The 17,289-nt window shown below is 44.9% G+C and overlaps 1 protein-coding gene and 1 pseudogene across 1 annotated transcript; one reads left to right on the forward strand and one right to left on the reverse strand.

Moving 5' to 3' along the window:
* Window positions 1–479: 479 nt before the first annotated feature.
* Window positions 480–14,535, reverse strand: APEX2 (apurinic/apyrimidinic endodeoxyribonuclease 2). Its single transcript, XM_021700392.2, has 6 exons — window positions 14,314–14,535; window positions 13,207–13,290; window positions 5,968–6,148; window positions 5,277–5,423; window positions 4,280–4,349; window positions 480–1,716 (listed from the first exon to the last, which is right to left on the reverse strand). Exons 1-6 carry the CDS (start codon window positions 14,492–14,494, stop codon window positions 808–810), a joined length of 1,572 nt encoding a protein of 523 aa, XP_021556067.1. The 5' UTR covers window positions 14,495–14,535; the 3' UTR covers window positions 480–807.
* Window positions 12,651–12,985, forward strand: LOC110587864 (annotated as a pseudogene).
* Window positions 14,536–17,289: the final 2,754 nt, after the last annotated feature.

A 17,289-nucleotide genomic window follows, 5' to 3' on the forward strand; every position in this document is an offset into this window, starting at 1 on the left:
TTTCAAGGAAATGCTCCCAATCTTTCCAGGTCATAGCACACAGAAAACATTTGCACACCCAGGTAAACTAATAACACTACTTGCCTAGGAGGCACTCTCTCCTGACATTTGTGCTCTACCTGTCAACTCTAGGGCCATTTCTTCCCACCCTATAACCCGTTTTGTGGCAGCTGTGGGACACCAGTTGGGAAGCATTGGTTTAAGGCTATGCAACCCACCTGAGCTTTCTAACACCACACCCACCTCCCTTGCTGATCTAACCTCAGCAGTGCAGGGCATCTTTACAACTCAACAGAGCACCTTTATGGTAGTACCACTCCTCCTGCCTCCCCACTTCCTAGGAGTTGTATCGTCAGGCTACAGGCAGCTGGCAAACCTAGTGTTGAGATAATGTCTCTGATTCAACTTCATGAAGCACATCCAAAATGTCTACATGACATGGTGTGCTAAAACAAAAACACAGACTTTATTTAGGCACAGATATATTTCTCAGCAAGAAAGAAAAGGGTTTAAAATCAACTTCCTGGAGCAACTGGTTCCTGTGCACTTCTGACAGGAAGGTGGGAAGTGGAGTGGGGGAACTGGGTCACAGCATTAAGAAATAAGAAGCTCACCAATGAGGAGGAGCTAGGCAGGAAGAAGAGAGAGTCAGAGAGGCCTTAAAGGAGGAAGAGGAAAAGGAAGGGTTCTTCAGGAAAGTGGAAGAGGAGGAAGATTCCTTGGGGAAGAAAGAGGCAGCTTAGGAGGGAGCTGGCTTCAGATTATGTACAGGGTTGACCATGCCAGACATCTGTACCTTGGGTTGGTTCAGCTGGGCCTGCTCCAGAGGAAGAAGTTGCAGCGGGAGGAAGGGTCAGTGGGAGGACCCTGGGGCCTGGCACACATATAGAAGTGGCGGCCCAGATTGGGTCCTGGCTTCTTCACAGTTCGCATCACACATGGCTCCCTGTGACCCCCACAGAGCGGCATGGGCAAGGGCCCCCCCAGCACAGACTTCCAAAAAGAAGTCCGTACCTCCTTCTCATCCTTGGCCTCTGAAGCATTGGCCTGTCCCTCCACCACTTTGGCCATCACCTCCTCTTCTAGAGTCTTTGGGGTCATGAGGGCACCCACACTAGGAAGCTCCAAGATAGGAGAAGCTTGGGGACAATTGGATGAAGGCTGGAAGAAGCTTGTCAGGTTTTTCTGGCCTCTGCTGGAGCCAGCCTGACTTGGCCGAGGCCTGGTTGAGCGCACACGGGCTTTGTTTTGGTGCATCTGTACCTGGGTTTGTTTGCTGAGTCGCAGTGCTGATTGCTTGCACACAGGATCTTGTTTGAGACGAACTAGGAAGCGACGGATCTTGAGCTGGGTGCCTGCAAACTCGGGGAGGAAGCGGGTGCACAGAGGTGGGCACTGTTTTGCTGGCACAGAGGACACACTCAAGACTGCACCCACGGGACAATGGTCAGAGCCCATCACCTCAGGCAGCCGGAAGGAGTCCTGGAAGGTATCTATTACCAGGGTCCGGTCCCCCAACACATAGTCAAGCCGGGAGCCATAATTCAGATGGCGGGCACCACTGACTGCTGACCAGCAGGTGAATGCCCCCTCCTGCTTTGGCTGGAAGCAGCGGTAGCTATCAATGAAGGGCCGTACATGGGCCCCAGCCTGGCATCCCAGGTTACTGAGCAAGCCGTCCATCCACTTGCGCCCTGGGTCCTCTTCAAAGCATTCCTGGAGAAGGGGGAGAGGGGTGAAGACAGAGGCAAAACTAGATGCCTAGACCTGGAAGAGACTTAGACTAACTGCTTCATTTTTCAGACAAGAAAATGTGATTGTTCTAAAAGAAACTACTACTCAGGGTCACACGGCCCAGAACTGGCAGAGCTGGGATTAAATGTCAAATCTGAAAGCTTGTCGTTTACTTAATCAAAGCAATTCTCAGAACTGCTCACCAAAAGGATGGAAAGCAGGAAGTTAAAAGTGGTTACCTCTAGGAAGCAGGGCTGGGATTATGAGTTAACGAAACTGTTACCTTTTCATTTAAACCCTCTGGAACTATTTGGCTTATTTTGTGTGTGTCAAAGGCCTCATAGACCATCTCCTCTCTCCCCCACAAACTCCTCAGCTGAGGAGCTCCAGAAATCCATACTTAAATACTTCCTTTGGCTCTGATCTCCAATTCATCTTCATCCATCCATCCAATCCACCTGGCCTACCCACTCATTCAATGAAAAAAATGTTCAAAGAACATTGATTATGTGCCAGGCATGATACTAGGGACAAAGTGGGAACCTGAGCTTGTCCAGGGGACCAATGAGGCTTCCTTTCAGGAAGTGATCTGGAGCTGGAAAGTGAAGGCTGAGCAGGAGCAACCCAGGCAGAGGGTGTTACAAATTGAGAACGCAGCCTCTGTAATGGGCCCATGGAGAGGGGAAGCACGAACCCAAAAAACAAGGGGAGACCAGACTGGGGACCAGCAGACTGGCAGGAGATAATTATCACAGACCACGTAAACAAGAGATGATAATCACTTAGACTAGGGTAGAGCCAGAGTAGACAAATAAAAATGAAATTAAGAGATGATTTGGAACTAAAATCAACTACCCACTGATTAGCTGAATGTGGGAAGTGGGGGTAGAGAGGAAGGACAATACGAACATAATTCCCAGGCTTCTGGTTGGAGTAGCCAAGGGGATGATGGTGCCATTTAGGGAGATGAAGACTAGAAGAGCCAGTCTTTTGGGAAGTGGACATATTCTGCTATTTTGGAAAGACTGTGTTTGTCATGTGACCTGATACTATTAGTCTTTTTCTGGAAGGAAGACTGTAAGAAGTGCACTTGAGAGACCTAGGATAGTTCTGAACTAAGAAGAAAAGGCATAAAGTTATATGACACTATCCAGGAAGCAGAAAGAACAGACTGAGTAAATGCCTTATGAGAAATAAGGCTGGAAGGGACTGAAGGCTCATACTTTGTAATGTCCATTCTCTTCCCTGTCACATCGCCACCACCATTCTTTCATCATCTCATTTCTGTTCATTTTCCCAACTGGGAGCCACATCTGTTTATGTGGCTCTTCTGCAAACTAATCCAAAGACTCTTCCTACAGCCCCTTCTTTGAGCCAAGCCCAATGCTGAGTTGGACTATGCCAGCATTAAGTTACTGATTTGATCACTCCCCTCATGAGGCAAGCTAAGATGAAAACTGGCTTGTAGATTCTAAGGCAGTGGTTCTCAAGCCTGACTGTACAAGAAAATCAGCCCGGGACCTTGTAAAACATACTGCTACCCTGGCCCCACACCCAAGAGATTCTGATTTAATTGGTCTGGGGCGGCACCAAGGTATTAATATTCTTGTAAAAGTTCCTTGTTCTAATGTGCTGTCAGGGAATGAGAACCACTGACCTAGAGGGACTCAAAGATGAAAGGTTCATACAAAAAAAAGACAGAGGGTACAGTGAGAAAAGTCAAAATGAAAGTAACTTTTTGCAATGGACTGAGAGAAGACAACCTGGCTGGAGTGGATGGAGTGTGTAGGGGTACATGGAAATGGAGATTAAAAAGCCTTCCACACCAGGCCTAGATGTTTTCTTTGCATTGCAGATGTAACAGGAAGGTATTGAAAGTTCATGAGCAGGAAACAAGTGTATTAGGGAAATGATCAAGGCAATGTGGAATTCAAGGACCTTGAAATCTGGCCCCCAAAGGACTTTCCCTCCCCATCTCCTGCCACTCACTTCCCTTCCCCTGTCAACCCCTACCAAGAATGGGACTTGCAGTTCACCATGCATACCAAGCAAATTCTCACCTTGCAGCCTTTGCTCAAGCTAGAATGTTTTGCTTCCCCCAGCCCCAAAGCTGTTTTACTCATCTTTTAAAATTCAACAATTTTCAGATGCCTCCCTAATGTCTACACTGGCTCAGGAATCCCATCTCTCCAGGCTCCCCTAGACTCCTGGCCTGCCATCTCTCGCTTCAGCCCTGAAGATACCTTTCTGTAATTGGCTGGTTACAGGTCCATAGCGCCCCACCATGCTGAAATCTTTGAGGGGCCAAGAGCCAGAACCGACTAGTAACTGAGTCCTCAGCACATGGCTCAGGACCAAGCCCAGGGCAAGACAGTAATGTCTCCTGAATGAATGAACAATCCTCAGTGCTTTGAGAATAGTTATTTCAAACTAAGCTCTGCTTTTCCATGAAGGAAGCTACCCTTGGACCCAAAATCCAGCACTGGCTGGCTTGCTAAAGAGAACCACAGTCAGAAGTGATGAAAGGGGCCTAGAAGAGCCTTACCAGGTTGACTGCATCCCAGTGGTCAATGGGGCGGTGGGCTGTATTCAGGTCACCCAGAATGATCACATGGCTAAAAAACATGACATGGGATTATCAACTAGACATTCAAGAAAGGGAAGCATTACTCCTGGCCCATTTACTTTCTTCTAGGCCCAAGAACTCAGATCAGCCCCTTCTCACACACTGAGGCCAAGGTGGGAGCCCACAGCAATGCATAGCCGCCTACCTCTCCAATCGTACTTTGTAATGTCCATTCTCTTCCCTGTCACACCGCCACCACCATTCTTTCATTATCTCACTCCTGTTCATTTTCCCAACTGGGAGCCACATCTGTTTATGTGGCTCTTCTGCAAACTAATCCAAAGACTCTTCCTACAGCCCCTTTTTTGAGCCAAGCCCAATGCTGAGTTGAACTAAAACCTTGCTACATTCTATGCCTTACCAACCCAATTCTGATCCCCAAAGATGACATCATTCCCTCTCTGACATGATTGTCTCACTGATCTTTACTTAATGGCATCTTTCTGGTCCTTCAAAGCTGAGCCCAGGTACTTCTTTTAGGAAGTATCCCTTGATTACTCTAACCCACCCTCACTTTCCTGTCCTTCCCTGGGACAAGACTTTTCATTTGCTCCCAGGCACTTTACCTTCTTCTTCACCTCATTTCATCCTTAAAACTATTCTGTAAGGTAGGAATTCATACACTCACTTAACAAGAGAAAATAAAAGCAGAGCTAGCCTCGGGACTCATAGTGAGTAAAAGGAGCCAGGATAGGTGCTTAGAGGTATCTGAGTACAAAACCCATATTTGTATCACTTTACCTGGTCCTCACAGCTCATACAATGCAGAGCCCATTCAGGTAGGCATGCTAGTGTCTCCAACTAGGCTATAAAGGAACTCAAAAGACAAAGATCCCATATCCCTTCCAATGGAGCTTGACACCTAAATGGGTTGGGCACCTAGAACAAGCTCAAGTACCACCCAGGCTTACAATACCTGCCAGCTGCCAGAAGGGCTTCTGCTCGGATCTGCAGCAAGCGATAGAAGCGCATTTTAAAGGACAGCCGCTCAGGTTTCCCAGCATCCGCATGGGGGCAGTACACGTTGATTAGGGTCAAGGTCTTCTCTTTCCCTTCCCATGTGCTGAGGAGAAGAGACCCCCCCCACACACAACAAGAAAAAGTCATTTTCAAGCCTCCCTTCCCCCACACCATGTGGCTTCCACTTAATGGGTTACCTGTGGGACAGATGTGAAGAAGGGGACAGAAAGACATGAATGTACTGGCATGCACAGGACTTGGGGACTGACTAGCGGTAAGGCAGGGAGACGGGCATCTAGGATAACTCCCAGGTAAACCAGGTGATGGTGCTGCCATTCATGACAGGACACCCAGAAAGAAAGCAACTTGGGGCAATGAGTTGCCAAGTTGCCTTTGAGGTGCCTGTGGTAATAAGAGAGCTGGACCTGCCAGCCAGTTCCCCACTGTAGAGATGGGGAACTCAAAGCTCAGAGGGGAATATGATTTGCCCAAGATCATACAGTGAGTAACCAAGCCAGAACTAGAGTCCAAGAAAGGCAAACATGGGACATATTCCACAATGAATATGTTTGTAAGGTGAGCCTCAGAATCACCACACTAAGAGTAGAAGCAGCAGTGCTCAGCAACAGGGGGATGTGGGCTATTACCGGATCTTGTGTTGTGTGAGGAGGGCCCGGCCCTCACTATCCAGAGCCCGAAGCTCCTCTTGGGTGAATTCATCCACGTTTCCATAGCAACCCACGTCCCCATTATGAGTGGCAAGTAGGCCACTCAGGCCTTCTTCAGCAGCCATGGGGGTAGCGCTGTCCTTACAGAAGGTGGCTACACCTGGAGATAGACAGGATACTCTGAAAGGGCCTAGAAGCCAACAGCCTATTGCACAGCTTATTGCCCCCACATAGGTCACGTAAGTCATCCTCATCTATTGTGGCTGTACTGACAACTCTCCCAACTCAAGGGCCATGGATGGTTCCCGAGAGACTGAGGCAATTCTACTCACACCCTGGAGTCTCAGTTCCTTCATCTAAAAAAGCCAGAGGGGGCACCTGGATGGCTCAGTCAGTTAAACATCTGCCTTCAGCTCAGGTCATGATCCCAGGGTCCTGACATGGAGCCCCGCACTGGGGTCTCTGCTCAGGAGAAAGCCTGCTTCTCTCTCTCCCCCTGCTGCTCCCCCTGCTTGTGTTTTCTCTCTCTCTGTCAAATAAGTAACATCTTTAAAAAATTTTAAAAAATTCAAAAGCCACAGAACAGTAATAGCTAATAGTCTAAATGTTTTACATGGACACATGGTTAAGTGCTCAAAAAATGTTAGCTATTATTATCACATGGACTAATTTGTTTAATCCTTATACAGGCATACCCCAATATATTGTGAGTTCAGTTCCAGAACACCACATAAAAAATATTGTAATAAAGCAAGCCAAATGAATATTTTGATTTCCTAGTGCAGATAAAAGTTATATTGTTACTATACTGTAGTCTATCAAATGAGCAATAACTTTATGTCTAAAAAAAACAATGTATATGCCTTAATTAAAAAATATTTTATTTCTGGAGGGGGGAAAAGATGGCAGAGGAGTACGGGACCCTATTCCAGCCAGTCCCCAGAACTGAGCTGGATATCTACCAGACCACTCTCAACACCCACAAAATCAGCCTGAGATATAAGAAGATAGATCTGGATTTCTACAAACAGATTATCCCAGGCAGTTGCTTTTGAGGTACGAAGGCGGGAACCATTATTCCGTGGGCAGATATCGGAAAATAAACGGAAGGGGGAGGGAGCTGTCAGGATCCTGCCCACTGGTGAGCAACAGCCTCCCACACTGCGGACCAGGCACAGACTCGCAGACTGGTAGCAGTGGGGAAAGGACTTTAGGGAAGCCCCCTGGACGAAAACGCGGAGCAGCAGGGCCACAAGACATGAAATTAGAATCAGAGAAATAAGTGACACCATGAAACATTCCACTGTCAGAATTATTGGAATCCCTGAGGGGGTGGAGAGAGAGAGGACTAGAAGATATATTTGAGCAAATCATAGCTGAGAACTTCCGTAATCTGGGGAGTGAAACAAACATTTGTGTCCTAGAGGCAGAGAGGACCCATCCCAAGATCAAGGAAAACAAGCCAAGAAACCAGCATGTAAGAGTAAAACTCGCAAATCTTAGAACCAAGGAAACCATCTTAAAGGCAGTTAGGGGGAAGAGATTCCTTACAGAGGGAGGAACATCAGAATAACATCAGACCTATCCACAGAGACCTGGAAAGCCAGAAAGGCCTGGCAAGACATATTCAGGGTACTAGATGAGAAGAACATGCAGCCAAGAATACTTTATCCGGCAAGGCTTTCAGTTAGAATGGATAGAGGGATGCAGAGCTTCCACAACTGGCAGAAGATGAAAGAATATGTGACCACTAAGCCGGCCCTGCAAGAAATATTAAAGGGGGGTCTATAAAAGGAGAAAGACCCCAAGAGTGATATACAACAGAAATTTACAGGAACAATCTATAAAAACGTCTTCACAGGCAACATGATGACAATTAATTCGTATCTTTCAATAATCACTCTCAACGTGAGCAGCCTAAATGCTCCCATAAAATGGCCCAGGGTTGCAGACTGGACAAAAAGACAGGACCCATCCATTTGCTGTCTAGAAGGGACTCATTTTGAACCTAAAGATACATCCAGACTGAAAGGGAAGAGATGGAGATCCATCTTCAATGCCAACGGACCTCAAAAGAAAGCTGGGGTAGCAATTCTTATATCAGACAAATTAGATTTTAAACTGAAGTCTGTAATAAGAGACACAGAAGGACACTATATCATTCTTAAAGGGTCTATCCAACAAGAAGATCTAACAATTGTAAATATCTATGCCCCCAACATGGGAGCAGCCATCTACATAAGCCAACTGTTCACCAAAATAAAGGGTCCTATTGATAATAATACGTTAATGGTAGGGGACCTCAATACTTCACTCTCAGCAATGGACAGATCATCAAAGCAGAAAATCAAGAAAGAAACAAGAGCTTTGATTGACACACTGGACCAGATGGACCTCATAGATATATACAGAACATTCCACCCTAAAACAACAGAATACTCCTTCTTCTCAAGCACACACGGAACTTTCTCCAGAATAGACCACATACTGGGTCACAGATCAGGCCTCAACCGATACCAAAACACTGAGATTATTCCCTGCATATTCTCAGACCACAATGCTCTAAAACTGGAACTCAATCACAAGAAAAAATTTGGCAGAAATTCAAACACTTGGAAGCTAAAGACTACTCTGCTCAGGAATGTTTGGGTCAACCAGGAAATCAAAGAAGAACTTAAACAATTCATGGAAACCCATGAGAACCAAAACACATCAGTTCAAAACCTATAGGATACTGCAAAGGCGGTCCTAAGGGGGAAATAAATAGCCATTCAAGCCTCACTCAAAAAAACAGAAAATTCCCAAATTCACCAACTAACTCTGCACCTTAAGGAACTAGAGAAAAAGCAACAAACGATGCCTAAGCCACCCATTAGAACAGAAATAATATTAGAGCAGAGATCAATGAATTAGAAACCAGAAACACAGTAGATCAGATCAAGGAAACTAGAAGTTGGTTCTTCGAAAGAATTAATAAGATCGATAAACCACTGGCCAGACTTATCCAAAAGAAAAGAGAAAGGACCCAAATTAATAAAATCATGAATGAAAGGGGAGAGATCACCACTAACACCAAGGAAATAGAAACAATTATTAGAAATTATTATGAACAACTATATACCAATAAACTGAGCAATCTGGATGAAATGGATGCCTCCCTGGAAACCTATAAGCTGCCAAGACTGAAACAGGAAGAAATTGACAACCTGAATAGGCCAACAACCAGTAACGAGATTGAAGCAGTGATCAAAAAGCTCCCAGAAAACAGAGTCCAGGACCAGATGGATTCCCTGGGGAATTCTCCCAAACATTCAAAGAAGAAATAATACCTATTCTCCTGAAGCTCTTTCAAAAAACTTCCAGGAAGGAAAGCTTCCAGACTCATTCTATGAGGCCAGCATTACCTTAATCCCCAAATCAGGGAAAGACCCCATCAAAAAGGAGAATTTCAGACTGATATCCCTAATGAATATGGATTCCAAAATCCTCAACAAAATCCTACCTAATAGGATCCAACAATACATCAAAAGGATCATCCACTATGACCAAGTGGGATTTATCCCCAGGATGCAAGGGTGGTTCAACATTTGCAAATCAATCAATGTGATAGAACACATTAATAAGATGAGAGAGAAGAACTATATGGTCCTCTCAATTGATACAGAAAAAGCATTTGACAAAATACAACATCCTTTCTTGATTAAAACTCCTCAGAGTATAGGGATAGAGGGAACATTCCTCAAGTTCATAAAATCCATCTATGAAAAACCCCAGCGAATATTATCCTCAATGGGGAAAAGCTAAGAGCATTTCCCTTATGATCAGGAACATGTCAAGGATGCCCACTCTCACCACTATTGTTCAACATAGTACTAGAAGTCCTAGCAACAGCAATCAGACAACAAAAAGAAATAAAAGGTATTCAAATGGGCAAAGAAGAAATCAAACTCTCTCTTTTTGCAGATGACATGATACTTTATGTAGAAAACCCAAAAGACTCCACTCCCAAATTACTAGAACTCATACAGCAATTCAGTAATGTGGCAGGATACAAAATCAATGCACAGAAATCAGTTGCTTTCTTATACAATAACAATGCAACTGTAGAAAGAGAAATTAGAAAATTGATTCCATTTACAATAGCACCAAAAACCATAAGGTACCTCAGAATAAACCTAACCAAAGAGGTAAAGGATCTATACTCTAGGAACTACAGAACACTCATGAAAGAAATGGAAGAAGACACAAAATGATGGAAAAACATTCCATGCTCATGGATTGGAAGAATAAACATTGTTAAAATGTCTATGCTACCCAGAGCAATCTATACCTTCAATGCCATCCCGATCAAAATTCCAATGACATTTTTCAAAGTGCTGGAACAAACAATCCTAAAATTTGTATGGAATCAGAAAAGACCCCAAATCACCAAGGAAATGTTGAAAAAGAAAAACAAAGCTGGGGGCATCAGGTTGCCTGATTTCAACCTATATTACAAAGCAGTGTTCACCAAGACAGCATGGTACTGGCACAAAAACAGATAAGCCAATGGAACAGAATAGAGAGCCCAGATATGGACCCTCAACTCTATGGTCAAATCATCTTTGACAAAGCAGGAAAAAATATGCAATGGAAAAAAGACAGTCTCTTCAATAAATGGTGCTGGGAAAATTGGACAGCCACATGCAGAAGAATGAAACTCGACCATTCTCTAACACCATACACAAAGATAAACTCAAAATGGATGAAAGACCTCAATGTGAGACAGGAATCCATCAAAATCCTAGGGGAGAACATAAGAAGTAACCTCTTTGACGTCAGCCACAGCAACTTCTTTCAAGACATCTCCAAAGGCTAGTGAAACAAAAGCAAAAATGAACTTTTGGGATTTCATCAAGATAAAAGGTTTATGCACAGCAAAGGAAACAGTCAACAAAACAAAGAGGCACCCCACAGAATGGGAGAAGATATTTGCAAATGACACTACAGATAAAGGGCTGGTATCCAAGGTCTACAAAGAACTTCTCAAATTCAACACCCAAAAAACAAATAATCAAGGCAAAAATTGGGTAGAAGACATGAACAGACACTTCTCCGAAGAAGACATACAAAGGCTAACAGACACATGAAAAAATGTTCACATCATTAGCCATCAGGGAAATTCAAATCAAAACCACACTGAGATACCACCTTACACCAGTTAGAATGGCAAAAATTAACAAGGCAAGAAACGACAAATGTTGGAGAGGTTGTGGAGAAAAGAAAACCCTCTTACACTGTTGGTGGGAATGCAAGTTGGTACAGCCACTTTGGAAAACAGTGTAAAGGTGCCTCAGAAAATTAAAAATAGAACTACCCTATGACCCAGCAATTACACTCCTGGGTATTTACCCCAAAGACACAGATGTAGTGAAAAGAAGGGCCATATGCACCCCAATGTTCATAGCAGCAATGTCCGCAATAGCCAAACCGTGGAAAGACCCGAGATGCCCTTCAACAGATGAATGGATAAAGATGTGGTCCATATATACAATGGAATATTACTCAGCCAATAGAAAGGATGAATACCCAAGTTTTACATCAACAGGGATGCGACTGGAGGAGATTATGCTAAGTGAAATAAGTTAAGCAGAGAAAGTCAATTATCATACAGTTTCACTTATTTGTGGAACATAAGGAATAGCATGGAGGACATTAGGAGAAGGAATGGAAAAATGAAGGGGGGGAATCAGAGGGAGAGATGAACCATGAGAGACTATGGACTCTGAGAAACAAACTGAGAGTTTTAGAGGATAGGGGGTGGGGGGATGGGTTAGCCCAGTGAAGGGTATTAAGGAGGGCATGTACTGCATGGAGCACTGGGTGTTATACGAAAACAATGAATCGTGGATCACTACATAAAAAACTAATGATGTACTGTATGGTGACTAACGTAACATAATAAAATAAAATTAAAAAAATACTTTATTGCTAAAAAATGCTGTCATCTGAGCTTTTAGCGAGTTGCAAGCACTGATCACAGATCACCATAACAAATATAATGAAAAAGTTTGAAATATTGTAAAATTACTAAAAAGTGACAAAGAGACATGAAATGAGCAAATGTTGCTGGAAAAAATGGTGCCAAGAGTTTTGCAACACAGGGTTGCCATAAAACCTTCAATTTATAAAATATGCAATATCTGCAAAACATAATAAAGTGAAGTGCTTTACATGTATGTATATATAAAAACATATTTATATATAGATATGTAAATTCATATATGTTATATATTTATTTACATATAATATTTATATATAAACATATATATATATACATACAAAACAAGGTATGCCTGTACTAGCCCTAGGAGTTAGGCATTATCTCCATTTCTCAGCTGAGAAAGCTGAAGCCTAAAGAGGTTGACTAACTTGCCAGAGGGTACACAGCTAGGAAGTGAGGTAGGATTCAAACTCTGGTAGTCTGACTCCAGAGCTCATACAATTAACTACCATATGACTGACTGTGCTTCCAAAGTCAAACAGGATAATTTTACACATAAAAACTATCCTTCACGTAGCTTCATGTGACTTTAGCTCTGTGGACTAAAAGCCTGGGGCATCACAACATCGGACAAAGTGAGGGGATGCAATGGAGGTAAGCCACAGCTGCTGCCCTCGCCATGACCCATGGTAACCAGCATTAGCTCAACCGCCAGTATGAAAAAGCAGAGCTACTAGGTTAAGGGAAAGTGCCAAGGTGACAGGCTTTCTGCTGACACCTGCAAGCAGAGGGACTCAGAGGTCATGCAGAAGAAGCAGAAAAAGGCAAACGAGAAGGAGGAACCCAAGAAGCTTTGTGGCTTCGTGTCCAACCCTCTTGGCCTCCCCTGTGTACCTGGAGCCAGTCCCACCATGCTCACGTTTTCTCCTGTAGTGCTCACAGGTCCCAACACCAATGACATTCCTTTTGCCCTGAGTCTCCAGATCCCTTTTGTGCTTCTTTCCCCTCAGGTAGCCTCTCTTCCTCTGGGCCATCCTGGGAGTGGGGGGTTATCCCTTCCCAGTGTTTTTTATTCCTGTGGGGCTCACCCCAAAGTATTAAAAGCAGCTTTGTACTTTCAAAAAAAATTTTTTAAATAAAAGCCTGAGTTTCTTATTACCTTCTCATCAAATATTGGTCACTCCCGACCTGCTTCACCCATCACTAATTTAAAGTCCCCAAAAAGCCCCATTTACCAGAATAGCCACTGCGGTTACGGCTGAAGCTGAAATAGGAGTTATAGCCCTCAATGATAGCCAGGGGCTCTGTCAGCACATCCCCTGCAAAAAAAAAAAAAAGATGTAAGACTGTGTCAGAGATAAAAGTAGGGCCCAGGACACACAAGGGTTTGGAATTAAAGTTGTAGGCTAATTCCTCGCACACATCAGAGCCAGAGTTGGGAGAAAAAATGAAGTATCTATGATTAGAAGAGGAGCTAGAATGGTGGGGACTAGAGAGGGAATTGATATCAAAATAAGAAGGGGTAGGCTATGGAATGGGAGGAGGGAAATTAGGTGGGAGGAAGCTAGTGATTAGGTGAATGGAGGGAGCTGGAGGTGGGAAATGGAATATGGGAGGGAGAAATAGGAATCTGAGGTGGGAATATGAGGTAGGAGAGGGAGGCAATTAGAGGATCTGAACTGGGGATGGAGGAAAAAGTTGTTAGAGGGTATTAAAGGGGAGTGCAAGGGAGAGGGAAAGAATGGAGGGTGTTGAGCTAGGGTGGGAGAGAGAGGGAACTAGGGGATCTAACCTTGGCGTGGGACATGAGATAGAAATGGTAAGAGGTTCTGAGGCTGGGAAGGAGAAATGGGGGTAGAGCTCTAGGGGATCTGACAGGAGAACTGAGGATCTGAGATGGAGAGGTAAAAAGGAAGAAATCAGGGAGTCTGAGCTGGGGGCAAAGATGGGGTGGGAATTAAAGGATGTGAGCTGGGGACAGGGAAGGGGATTTGGGGGATCTAACTTGGGAGTTGGAGCTGGATAGTGTGTGAGGAAGAAATTTGGGGTACTGCGCTGGGGCAGGAGAATGAGTGGGAATTAGAGGATCTGTGCGAGGATGAAGGTTGCACGGGTGAGGGAATTAAAGCTCTGCTGAGGACAGGAGATGAAGTAGGAATTAAGACATCAAGCTGGAGTGAGAAATAGGGGTTTGAGGGGTAGATGATCAGGATTCTGAACTGGGTCTAAGAGGAAGACTCTACGGATAGAGAAAATGGTAAAATAAATGAGAATTAAGTAGGGGACAAAAGTTAGTGGAAAAGATAAAGTATGGTAGGGATCCTGGATTTTTGAGCGCTGACTGGTCACTTTGGTCTCCTGAAGGCAGACGATGTCGGCATCCAGCTTGTCCAAAATGCGCTCCACGGCCATGGCTGCACAGTTGCTGGGCTCCTCGTATACCATCCCTTGCAGGGGGCTCCGGATCCCATTGATGTTCCAGCTCACCACGCGCAACATCTCGACGGCGAACTGCAACACCATACAATCAGCGCCCAACCTAGGGGACACAGGACGGCTGGACACCCCCAGGTTGGCCAGATCCCGCCTTCCGCGCGCATTGGCGCATGCGTTCTCTTGCGCGCCACCAAGGTGTGGCGAAGGTGGGGCGGGGCTTCGATCCCCTCAGTTCTCATTGGCGGGAGGAACGGAAGTTGATGGGGTGGTGCCGACGCCTAGGAGGAATGAACGGCAAAGGAAGTCCTCCAGTTAGGCTCCTCCTCCTCCCTCCTTCCGCCGCACACTAGCCCAAGCATCAGAATCTGTCTGCCTTTCCGTGCTGTTCACAAGCCCCCGTGGTGCTTCCAATAACTTACAGATGGGACTTTTTAAGCAGCGGAACCTTGAGCGAAACCGCATGGCAACCGAAGCCCCGCCCCCAGTGCGACTGACCTTACCTCCAAGTGCGCCGCTGGCATCCTGGGAGTAATTGCTGTAACTGGGCTTGTGTGGGAGAGGGGAGGCTCGAAGGGAACCGCGCAGCTAGAGGGAGCAGTAAGAAGTGCTCTAGTGGAATTAGACTTAGAAGTACCCTGGCCTTATAGGGCAAAGGGAGGGGAAGAGAGGAAGCTGTCTCAAGCCCACCCTATAGCCATTATTTGTCCTGGGCCTTATAACATTCCTAAGGACATGGCCCAACACATACTTTTTCGTGGCTCCATTTCTCAAATGAGTAAAATCGAGGCCCAGGGAATTTAAGTGGGCTACCCAAGCTCCAGAGCAACACTGTCTCCCAGTGTACTCCATGGCTCTTCCATATGCATTATTTGTTTCATTCTCTGGACAACCCTGTAAGGGGTATTAAGGCTAAGTATGACAGAATGAGTGAAGTCACCCCAGTCTCACGGAAGTGGTAGAGCCAGGATTCAAAGCCTATCTTAATCAGTTCAAGGAATACTTTCCTGAATAAGTTTTTCCTAACACCCACACACCTCCCCAGTTAGGTCTTTTCCTCTGGGCCCCCACAGCACCCCCTGGTCCTTTCTGTCACATCACTTATCTCAGTGCACACCTACCATGGATATCTGTTTTTGTCATACAACTACCAGTTGCTCTACCTACTTGAGAGCAATGACCATGTCTGATGTATCTTCTTAGTGCCATCCTCTAATCTAGGGCACAGTATATATTAGGAGTCAATAAAGATTTCCTAACTGAATAAACAAACACAGGGCAAATGCAAGAGCAAGATTAGTGACTTGTTTTTGAGAACACAAAAATAGGAATAATAGACATGCCCAATGTCCAAGGAAAAGCATGACTTTGCATTCTTAGGTTCCTCACCCCAAACTGCAGCATAATTTTCCCCCAGAATTAAACCATCATCATCAATGTCTGTAGAAAAGACCCAAAGAGCTGCTTTTCCTCCTAAAGGACTTAAAGATTACCTTCCAGTTGTTGCCATCAGGATAAATAGCTCTGCAATTAAAGTAAAAATGTTGGTGCTTTGAGCTTTTTCATGCTTTGGTGGTTATTGGCTCAGGATTGAGTCCCAGGAGTGGGATAACTAGGACAAAGGAAATTAACATTTTTATTGCTCTTGCTTCATATTGCCAAATCACTGTCCAGTAAGAGATCGTGCCCATTTACACTGAAGACTAACCTGCAACTCAGACGCGAGGAAATCCAGATCTAGCCTGTCTACATTGCTGGTTTTAATTTCCCCATTCTGCAGTTGCTTGTTAATATTAGTTCTGACCTTTGGGGCAAGGTGAACACATGGTTGGCCTGATGAGAAAAGGTTCCGGATGGCTCAGGAACTTCCTTGACAACTAACACAGCTGATATTTCAAGAGTGCACACATGCCCCTCTTATCAAGGGTATTTCCACAGCCTTTTCAAGGAACCAACCAACGCCTCCAGACTCCCTCTTTGACGCCATCCCTGTACCTGCTTTGAAGGTCTAAATGCAAGAAAGCTGTGTGGTCGGATAATTAGTGATGGAAGAAAAAACCTCTAGGAGAACAGGTAGGTGAGACAGAAGGAAAAATAGATAGGGGTACACAAATCCAAATCCATTCTTTAGGCTCTCTGGAAAATTTTCTTTATATAAGGGTTACTTGAAGTGTGCCTTAAAGGGTATGGGAGAGTTGGGGGAAAGATGATATCTGTATCTAATTATCTATCTACCTATCTGTCAACCATCCCCACCTGTCTTTGTGGGACACTGACCAAAAGGGCAGTTCCCTAGCACCTTTAGAAGTCTATCTTGATCTATTCCAGTTTTGAGTGAACTGGATGGTAGGGATTATATCTCGCACCTCTCCAATGGTGTATAAAGTGGGTCTGGTTTGCTGTGGCACTTTGAACAAGATTTTCACCTTCTCTGGGCTTCAATAACCTCCTTACTAAAATGGAAATTGAAGTCCCTGGCCTACTTCCTTCAGAGGGCTGTCTCAAGATGAAGAGGAGTAGAACAGGAACCAAATTTCTGGAGATGTTTCAGGACTTCCATGCTCTGTCTGAAATTAGTGATCCTGTTTTTTTTCTGTAGCCTCCGCGGGTAATACCACCCACAGACCTCCAGCTGCTCTTCTCCTGGAGTGACTATGGTCTGTAGAGAGCCACTCCTAGGTAGGATGCAGTGAGCCTTGGGCCCCAGGCATGGGGCTGAATATAGTGGGGGGATAGTGAGCCAGGGCAGTGGCTATAAAGGAAGTGGTACCTAGGCTGCTGCCACAGAAGGCCTAGTACTCATGTATCAGCACATAAACTATAAGCATGTGGCCAATCTCCCCTGTACACCCTTGTCCCCCACAAATGCATTTATACCCACACAC

The sequence above is a fragment of the Neomonachus schauinslandi genome, chromosome X, assembly GCF_002201575.2.
Source record: "Neomonachus schauinslandi chromosome X, ASM220157v2, whole genome shotgun sequence".
NCBI lineage: Eukaryota > Metazoa > Chordata > Mammalia > Carnivora > Phocidae > Neomonachus > Neomonachus schauinslandi.